The sequence below is a fragment of the Astatotilapia calliptera genome, chromosome 16 (assembly GCF_964374335.1).
Source record: "Astatotilapia calliptera chromosome 16, fAstCal68.1, whole genome shotgun sequence".
Taxonomy (NCBI): domain Eukaryota; kingdom Metazoa; phylum Chordata; class Actinopteri; order Cichliformes; family Cichlidae; genus Astatotilapia; species Astatotilapia calliptera.
In genome coordinates, this window is record NC_137437.1 from 2980939 (window position 1) to 2991225 (window position 10287).

Here is a 10287-nt window from a genome sequence, read left to right on the forward strand (position 1 = left end):
TCTGGATAACATCTGAGTGTGTGTGTGTGTGTGTTAACCACCCAAATGTGACTTAGGAGGACCACACTGTTATTGGGAGACTCCGTCAAAGTTTGCTTCATGGTGACATCACTCTGGTTTTAGGAGGGGTCTTCTCGTATGTCTTGACAGTTTGACCTACAGCATGCAGAGCTGACTGCATGTGCTTTGTTTCTATGTTGAAATGGTTTGAAACTCAGGCTTGAACATTAAGATAGATAGTACTATACAACTTCTTAACTTGTTTTAGGCACTTTTTACTGCTGTAGTGCATGGGTTCTCTCTGGCTGTGTACTCTGGCTTCTTCCCACAGTCCAAAGATGTAGCTTATGGGGTTAGGTTAACTGGTGATTCAAAACTGCCCTTTGGTGTGAATGCAAATGCTTGTCCTTCCATGTTAGACTGGTGATCTGTCCAGGTTGTACTGCCCTATGGTAGCTGATATAGGCCCCAAACCTGCTTGCTACCCCACAATCCTGATAAGGATAAGTGGAAGAGGATGGATGATTGCAAAGGAATCAGTTGTTAATTATTGTAGCCAGTATTTTTTTCAGAAGAAAACATTTCTTGAGTGGAAAGCCCCCCCCGAACACACACACACACACACACACACACACACACACACACACACACACACACACACACACACACACACACACACACACACACACACACACACACACATGCAAATTAAAAACAGGAGCACAGGCCTGCCCAGTTGCAAGAAGAGCACTTGGTCTAATCTTTGTGCCATCTTTTCTTTGTTGCAGGATCTTGATGAAGAAATGCCTCAGCAAGGCTCAGAAGCCATGCATTCTTCTTCAGTGCAAGATTTTGAAGAGGTAACATTGACCTAGGACAGATTTTAATGAATGTTTCTCATGCACGATGTGTACCTTACGCTATTTGCCGATAGTGAAATGGTTTATTCATCCTCTTGAGTGATGCATTTTTAGTAACTGTCAGATTACTGTTCTTTTGTCTTCATTTTCTATCTGTTACACACGAAGATTGAGACCAGCCAGATTCAGAAGACTGTGAGCTGCCTAAAGCCGCAACCAAACAGCTTTCCAAACAATGATCTGGACCTGAAACATCCAGAGCCTGAAAGGGTAAATATAATCCAGTGTACCACTTAATGAACTAATAATTTAATCTATCATCATTCTTTATGGATGCTGTGTGTGTGTGTTTGGCAGTCACCTGGGTGTGATGTGATTTACATGGACCGTGGCTTGTAGGTCCTTTTCATTGTTTCAAAGTGCAAGTCTGGATAACATCTGAGTGTGTGTGTGTGTGTGTTAACCACCCAAATGTGACTTAGGAGGACCACACTGTTATTGGGAGACTCCGTCAAAGTTTGCTTCATGGTGACATCACTCTGGTTTTAGGAGGGGTCTTCTTGTATTTTTTGACAGTTTGACCTACAGCATGCAGAACTGACTACATGTGCTTTGTTTCTATGTTGAAATGGTTTGAAACTCAGGCTTGAACATTAAGATAGATAGTACTATACAACTTCTTAACTTGTTTTAGGCACTTTTTACTGCTGTAGTGCATGGGTTCTCTCTGGCTGTGTACTCTGGCTTCTTCCCACAGTCCAAAGATGTAGCTTATGGGGTTAGGTTAACTGGTGATTCAAAACTGCCCTTTGGTGTGAATGCAAATGCTTGTCCTTCCATGTTAGACTGGTGATCTGTCCAGGTTGTACTGCCCTATGGTAGCTGGTATAGGCCCCAAACCTGCTTGCTACCCCACAATCCTGATAAGGATAAGTGGAAGAGGATGGATGATTGCAAAGGAATCAGTTGTTAATTATTGTAGCCAGTATTTTTTTCAGAAGAAAAAATACCCCCCCCCCCCCCCCCCCCCAAACACACACACACATCATTCTTTATGGATGCTGTGTGTGTTTGGCAGTCACCTGGGTGTGATGTGATTTACATGGACGAAGTTTATTAGTTGATATCTGCAACTGAATTGAAAACACCTCACCTTTCCAACTGTCCAAAACAAATAAATGTTGCAATATTTTGCTAACAGTGTCACAATCATCGTCTGGTGTGCACAACAATATCATCTTTGGACAAGTGCATTCAGTGTGTGGGACCGGTTTCCTCCCTCAAGTGGCTTGGCTATAAGTGCAAAGGTGAGACATTTAGTGAATAGGTACAGTGTATAGTAAAAAGCATTAATAGAGTTCAACAAGTTAAGACTAGCTGAAATGAACACTGCTCCCTTTTTAATTAATGGGTGGTCACGTCTAATTAAAGAAATGTAGTATTACCTCATTGGTGCAGGACCTTGTAAAAATGGTATACTTGGGATTGTCCTCAATAACATAAACTGCTCAAAATAATAAAGGGAACACTTAAACAATGCGATGTTACTCCAAGTCAGAACACACTTCTGTGAAATCAAACTGTTCACTTAGGAAGTAACACTGACAACCAGTTTCACATGCTGTTTTGCAAATAGAGTAGACAACAAGTGGAAATTATAGTCAATTCACCATAATAAAGGACTGGTTCTGCAGGTGGTGACCACAGACCACTTCTCAGCACCTATGCTTTCTGGCTGATGTTATGGTCACTTTTGAATGCTGGCGGTGATTTCATTTTAGTGGTAGCATGAGACGGTCTACAACCCACACAAGTGGCTCAGGTAGTGCAGCTCATCTAGCGTAGCACATCAATGTGAGCTGTGGCAAGAAGGTTTGCTGTGTCTGTTAGTGTAGTGTCCAGAGCATGGAGGTGCTACCTGGATGTGGAGTAGGCCATAGGAGGGTAACAACCCAGCAGCAGGACCGCTACCTCCACCTTTGTGCAAGGAGGAACAAGAGGAGCCCTGCAAAATGACCTCAAACAGGCCACAAATGTGCATCTGTCTGCTCAAATGGTCAGAAACTGACTTCATGAGGGTGGCTTGAGGGTCCAGCGTCCACAGGTGGGGATTGAGCTTGCAGCCCAACACCATGCAGGATGCTTGGCATTTGCCAGAAAACACAAAGTTTGGCAACTTCGGCACGGGCACCCTATGCTCCTCACAGCTGAAAGGAGGTTCAAACTGAGCACGTGACAGTCTGGAGATGCCGTGGGGAACGTTCTGCTGCCTGCAACATCCTCCAGCATGATCATATTGGCAGTGGGTCAGTAATGGTGAGGGGTGGCATTTCTGTACCTGCCAGAGAGCCTGACTGTCATTGGGTAACAAGATGAGGTCCTCGGACCCTTTGTGAGACCACATGCTGGTGCGTTTGACCCTGGGGTCCACCTAATGCGAGACGACACTGGACCTCATGTGGCTGGAGTATGTCAGCAGTTCCTCCATGACAAAGGCATTGATGCTATGGACTGGCCCGCCTGTTCCCCAGACCTAAATCATGTCTCACTCCATCCACCACAAACTGTCCAGGGGTTGGCAGATGCTTTAGTCCAGGTCTTGGAGGAGATCCTTCAGGAGACCATCCGCCACCTCATCCCGTGCATGCCCAGGCATTGTAGGGAAGTCATACAGGCATCTGGAGGCCACACACATTCAACTACACACTTTCATGCCATTCAACTACCTAAAGAACAAAGTATTTAATAAGAATAATTCCTTCATTCACATCTGGGATGTCCTTTTTTTTGGGGGGGGGGGGGGGGGATTAGCAGTGTATGTGTAGTCATTAAAATATCCTTAAGTGTGAACAGTTTGGTTTTTGTTTTTTTTTTCAGCATTTGACATTACTGCAATGCTTTGACAAAAAACTACTTCACTTAAATAGAACTGCAAAGCTAAATTAAGTCTATCAAAATGTGTTTCAGTTTGTTTAGGGGTCTGGCACAAATCTTGCCTTACAAAATTGGCAAATCAGAATTGCCACCAGTCAACACAGGTGTGTATCCCATTCATATTTGGCTTGACTTTGTTTTTCAGTTTATTTTTTACCTGTCTAAAGTATTGATCAATTAAAATAACTTTTGTTCTTACATTCCAGAAAGAAGAAATTTCTGAATATTCAGGGGAGGATGGATTGCCACATTCAGTTCTGGATCAAATATCAAGCGATGATGATGGCAACCACAGCATATCAGAAGAAGAATATGTGCCAGATTCAGAGTCATATGATGAAGATTCAGATGAAGACATCTCATTATTGCCAAGCACATCAAAAGGTCTGCTATGCCAAAATGACATCTCCAAAGCGCATGAACAATCAGATTCAATGAATTTAATCCACAACTTGACAAAGGACAAGCCACAAGATAAAAATGAGCTTTGCGAAACTGAATCAGAAAAAATGACTTTAAGTAAAAGAAATTACTGCTATTTTTGTGGCAAACCACAAGCTAAAATTTCCCGCCACCTGAAAACGCACAAAACGGCTCCTGATGTTGTGCATGCATTTTCCCTGCCTAGAGACTCAAACGAGCGTAAAAGTCTGTTAGAGAAATTGAGAAATAAGGGAAATTTTAAGCATAATGCTGCAGTTTTGCATGGTGGAGTGGGACCACTGAAAGTGAAGAGAAGACCCAAGATTAAAGCAGTAGAGGGAAAGTTCGCTCATTGCTTTTATTGTCAAGGGATGTATGTTCGCAAGGATCTTTGGAGACATGTCCGCAGATGTCCGAACAAACCAAAAGATGACACGGATAAAGAACCTGGAAGAACCAAAGTACTCGGCCTGGCTTTAACTCTGGAGTCTCAGTGTTATCCGCAGGTGTCAAGTGGAGTCTGGAAGGTTCTTGCTGTTATGAAACAAGATGAGATTGCCTCAGCTGTGCGAAATGACTTTACTGTTATTCAGTTTGCCCAGTCCCTCTACATTAAACATGGACAAGACCCTACAAAGTATGATTATATACGACAGAAGCTTCGTGAAGCGGGACGTTTGTTGTTGTGTCTGCGCACAGAATTCTCAGTGCATAACATGGAAGAAGCTATTAAGCCTGCTAATTTCCAGAGAGTTGTGCAAGCAGTAAAGAAAGTTTCAGGTTTTGATGAAGAGACACTGTCATACAAAACTCCAAGCCTTGCGCTGAAACTGGGACATACACTGCATAAAATGTCTGACATTATCCATTGTCGTGCCCTCATGACAGAGGATGAAGCCCTAATCAAGTCCACTGATGCGTTCAAGAAGTTGTATGTCTCCAAATGGTCTGAGATGGTGTCTCACCGTGCCTTGAACACATTGAGTGAGGCAAAGTTTAACAAGCCATCAACATTGCCCTTTACAGAAGATGTTCGGATTCTCCATCACTACCTTCAAAAATCTGCAGAAAGTGCCTTTTGCAGCTTGGAGAACGAAGCCACAGCTCAGAATTATGCCCAACTTGCACAAGTTACACTCTCACAAATCATTGTGTTCAACCGAAGACGTTCTGGAGAGGTTTCAAAGATGCGCCTCAAAAGTTTTCTTGAAAGAGACAAAACAGCACTCCACACAGATGTTGCCATGGGGCTCTCAGAAATGGAACAGAGACTCTGTAACTATTTCTGTAGAATAGAAATAATGGGAAAAAGGGACAGAAATGTTCCAGTTCTGCTAACACCAAGCATGCTGGATGCTCTGTCACTACTGGTTAGTAGGAGGCCTGACTGTGGTATTTGTGCCACTAATATCTACCTCTTTGCAAGACCCCGATCAATGAGTCATTACAGAGGAATGGACTCCTTGCGTGTTCATGCACACCAGTGTGGAGCAAAGCAGCCTGAGTATCTAAGATCGACACAGCTCAGAAAACATGTTGCCACACTCTCACAAGTCCTTAATTTGAAAAACAACGAACTTGATCAGGTTGCAGATTTCCTGGGTCATGATATCCGCGTTCACCGCGAATTCTACAGATTACCAGTTCCCACAACACAGCTGGCCAAGATTTCCAAACTGCTTTTAACACTGGAAAAAGGACATCTTTCCCAGATCCAGGGGAAATCACTGGATGAGATCAAAATAGGTTTGTATTGAAAGGAGCAAATATTAGGGCAGTAGTTGAATATTATGCTTTATCAACAGAATTAAAACCTAAAAGCACAGACCATTCTGTTAAATGTCCATGATTTAAGGTTCTTGAAGTCTATTGTTTCATCACTTTGCAACATTTGGCAAACTGCAGAGTGGTGGCCTTAAATAGTAAAACTATGTACTATAATTTCCAGTATTTGTTCTGTATTTTGTCATATCTCGTTGTTAATGTGAGGTTTTTGGGGGGGTTGTGTTTGTTTGTTTTTTTTGTTTTGTTTCCCCCCCCCCCCCACAATTTCTCAGATGAAATTGCATTAAGTGATGCTGAAACAAAGGACAGTGAGAGTGAATCAGATGATGATGACACAGCACTCACAATGTCGGCGTGTGGCACCAGTGAGCCTGTACATGCAGTAGCTGATTCCACAAACACAGCGCAGCTCCAAGACACTGTAGATTGTGGTAAGTTACCACTAGCTTGGTTTCTGTGGATAAAATGTTTGTTACAAATATTAAAACTTAATCAAATTGTGTAATCAGCAGATGAAGGACCACTCACAATGCCTACAGCAAGTGAGACTGCTGCTCCCTCTGAAGGTAAGGGGTGCAGTTGGTTCTCTAAGCTTATTATTGTTTCATCACTTTGCAACATATGGCAAACTGCAGAGTGGTGGCAAAAAGTCACTTGGATGAGTGACAAAATGTTTCTCCAACTGAAAACGCTACGTCCAGATTAACAGAATCAACGTTTTGGGATTTACTTACCTGGATGATTGAGCATGCATCAAGAGACTTTTATTCAACTTTTTATTCAGTCTTTTATTCACAGCGGAACACTAAATGTTGTCTCATTTTAGAAATTTGATAAATTTTCAAAGAGAATTTTAGCTCGTTTTGATATTGATGGTAGCAACACATTTCAGAAGTTAGTACAGGGTAGCATCCATTCTTTTAACAAGCAAATGTTTTTTGTTTTTTTTGTTTGGTTTTTTGTTTGTTTTAACTACTACTACTTTATATATCTTCCAGAGAAAAATGCTGCTCAATCCCACAATTCCCGAAGAGCTCCCAAAAACATGTGGTCCAAGGCTGAGGTTGCTGCAGTGATGAGGCATTTTAAAGACCACATAAACGAAGGGAAACTAGCCACCAAAAATGAATGCAGTCATTGCAAATTGGTAGAAGATCCGGTGTTGGCAGGAAGAACAGTTCAAAACATAAGAGATTTTGTAAGAAACAGAGGATTAACTGCAAAAAGGCAGAAAAAAATGAATTAAAATAACTGTTTAGCCAGATGTGGTTTTACATCTTGGTCAGATTGCCAATTGTTGTTAACACTGATGTTCTGTTTAAAGAAAAAAAAAGTTCTTGTTAAATACAGAAGCAGTTTGTATTTCATAATTTTTACATTTAATTTATTTAGGGTTTTTTTTTGACGGGTTATATTTAAAATAAAAAATTATAAATGCATATTTTCTCCCCTTAATATTTACCTTTAAACTATTAAAATTCATTTTAAATGTTTTTAATTTTTCTGTTTTCTATATTTTTATATTTCTGTGGGAAGCGTGGGCATTTTTGTCCATAGATTTCTTTTTTTATTTATGGTTAAAATTAATGTTCAGATCCAAGAACACTAATAAAATGATGTTCCAGTAATCCTGTGTCCTGTCAGATGTGTATTCATGGTAATGATGAGCTATTTAAATATTACATCATTGTCCCTTTAAAGACCCAATATTGTTTTTTTTGGACCTCATAAAACACATTGTTGTCAAGTGGACAATGTCTCCAGAAAACACAATAGAGTCTGGTTGGTGTGTATCAGTGTATCTAGACTTCTATAGGGAGTGTATGAGGTCTGAAGTGACCCAAATTTTTTTCAGATTTTTTCGAACACTTTAACCTCGCTCCCTTGGCTCTAAGTCCATTGAAAAGGGTAGTCCACTTAAACCACCACCGGGCGGATTGACGTAGGATAGTCCCTCCATACCACATAGACCCGTATATGTGTGTGTGTGTGTGTGTGTGTGTGTGTGTGTGTGTGTGTGTGTGTGTGTGTGTGTGTGTGTGTGTGTGTGTCCTGCTGATCAAAGGGTCATAAAAGGCAGATCCTTGGTCAGGAAGAGGGTAGACCTCCCTCACCCTAGATAACATTGGTGAGGAAGTCAAGCAGTTAAAGCACTTAGACTAAAACAGATGTAACTACGTTAATCCTACCATAAAACAATAAGAGAAGGTATGACCCCTCTCGTGCTCCCAGGATGTGGGTGTGCATTCTAGTGTGGAATACACACCAAGCCTTTGCAGCCTGTTAAAGATCACACACAATTAATTATATGCCTCTAAGTATACATGGTTGAATATTTCCTAATACAAATAACTACATGCAGTATTCTACCATATGCAAACTTATATCACTAAAAGATTATACTGACTACTAAATACAATTTTCCATTAACACAATCCATACAAGCTCTCTCAGGGTGAAACTGTGACAAACAGTCCCTGTGCAAAGTTGCTTTCCTGATGAATCTGTTTTAAATGCTGTTGGAGATGCATCAGGACTTTCGATTGGTCTTAGGCATGGCGATGCTGGAAGGTTGAGCCCTTGTTCAACAGCAGACTGAAGGTGAGCTATGCCAGAAGCTGAGAGGACTGACAGATCAATGGAAACAAAAGGTATTTGCCTTGTGTTTGGTGTGTAAAGTTTGCAGTACTGGGAGGAACACTGTCTTGTGAAGTGAACACTTGGATTTTCCGTCATTGTTTTTTGAATTACTGTGGACACATGGCACTGTGCATCAACACGATGAACACCAGTCTTCAACTGAACAGGGCAGAATATTGAGCTCAGCACCTCTGCCCTCAATGAATAGGCATGTTGAGTGACACCCTTTGAAGCAAGGGATTTCACAAGCTGGAATACTTTGTTCTCCTCTGAACTATTCAACATGTTTTGAGCAGTACGACTGTCACAGTAAGCGCAGCACAGACTTTGACAGAAGGCATCAAAGGCACAGGTGTTCATGACACAGTATTGTCCTTTGCCAAGTTTTACTGCACTGTAAACCCCAACAGTCTACCTGACTTATAAAGTTTGTGGATATAACAATTGAAATTCCTCAAAGTTGAAACAACTTAAAACTTTTGTTCTGTTAACGATTCAAACAGTTATAATTGTACATGGCTTAGAAGTTAAGAGTAAATACTGCTTTCTTAATTATGATTTTTGAGTAAATGTTTTTTTTCCGAGCTCCGCATGTGTATGTCAACTACGTCATGACGTTTCCTCTCTAACCTGAACGACGTTGACAGAAAATTCTGTTCAATATGGCTGCCCTTCTCGAGCGACTGGAGAGCACATTTGGAGAAACTTGTAAGTAAAACGGAACCTTCGTTATGTTTATTTTTTCCGTAAAAAAGCAAGTATATTAATATGTTGCAGGCAAGAACTTCGATTTCGAATGCGCTGTTGTGTTAAAAAGCACAGAACAGGGCTCAGGGAGGGGCGGCCATCTGCTGCGACCGGTTGGGGTGAGAGAAGGAAGACAGGATAAAAGACATGCTGTGGAAGAGAGACAGAGGTTAACAACAGATATGATTCAATGCAGAGAGGTCTGTTAATACATAGTGAGTGAGAAAGGTGACTGGAAAGGAAAAACTCAATGCATCATGGGAATCCCCCGGCAGCCTATGTCTATTGTCAGCATGGCACCTGCTCCCCTCACAAATATCTGCCACCCTCTGCCTTAAGTCAGTGTTTATTTCTGTGCATGGATCCAATCTAATGTCTTCTTCTTCTTTATCATCAGAAACATAGTCTCATCTGCAATTTTTCTTTTCAGATTTGATTTGGACACTTCTGACATAATGGGGTTTCCAAAACTGTCACAGCCTTCTGTCTCACTTAATGCCACAATAGCAATGCTACGTATTAGGACCTTTGCTTCTTCCAAGGATTGGGACTTGACAAGTTGTGCCATTGATCGCACGTAGAAATCCCTCACCCGATGAGGCTTTTTTCTCAAACAGTCCCACTGGCAAATCATTTTGATTAAGTGTGCCACACCCACTCTAATGAAACATTCAATTCAATTCAATTTTATTTATATAGCGCCAAATCACAACATAAGTCGCCTCAAGGCGCTTCATAGATACAGAGAAAAACCCAACAATCATATGACTACGACAACATTTTTCTATATTTGTAACACCTGCTGTAGGTACCTGTAATACCTACAGCATGTTCTAATCGCTCTAATAGGATATTATGGTCGACAGTATCGAATGCTGCACTAAGGTCTAGCAGGACA

At 41.3% G+C, this 10287-nt stretch overlaps 1 protein-coding gene across 2 annotated transcripts; it reads left to right on the forward strand.

The window, feature by feature from the left end:
- The first annotated feature begins 3657 nt into the window (after window positions 1-3657).
- On the forward strand, window positions 3658-7630 carry LOC113031937 (uncharacterized). Of its 2 annotated transcripts, XM_080290802.1 has the most exons (4): window positions 3658-3898; window positions 4001-5963; window positions 6275-6433; window positions 6512-7630. In XM_080290802.1, exons 2-4 carry the CDS (start codon window positions 4229-4231, stop codon window positions 6706-6708), a joined length of 2091 nt encoding a protein of 696 aa, XP_080146928.1. In that variant the 5' UTR covers window positions 3658-3898; window positions 4001-4228; the 3' UTR covers window positions 6709-7630. The 2 variants fall into 2 exon arrangements, with proteins under 2 accessions (XP_080146928.1, XP_080146927.1); XM_080290801.1 differs by having other exon boundaries at window positions 3658-5963.
- The last annotated feature ends 2657 nt before the right edge of the window (window positions 7631-10287 follow it).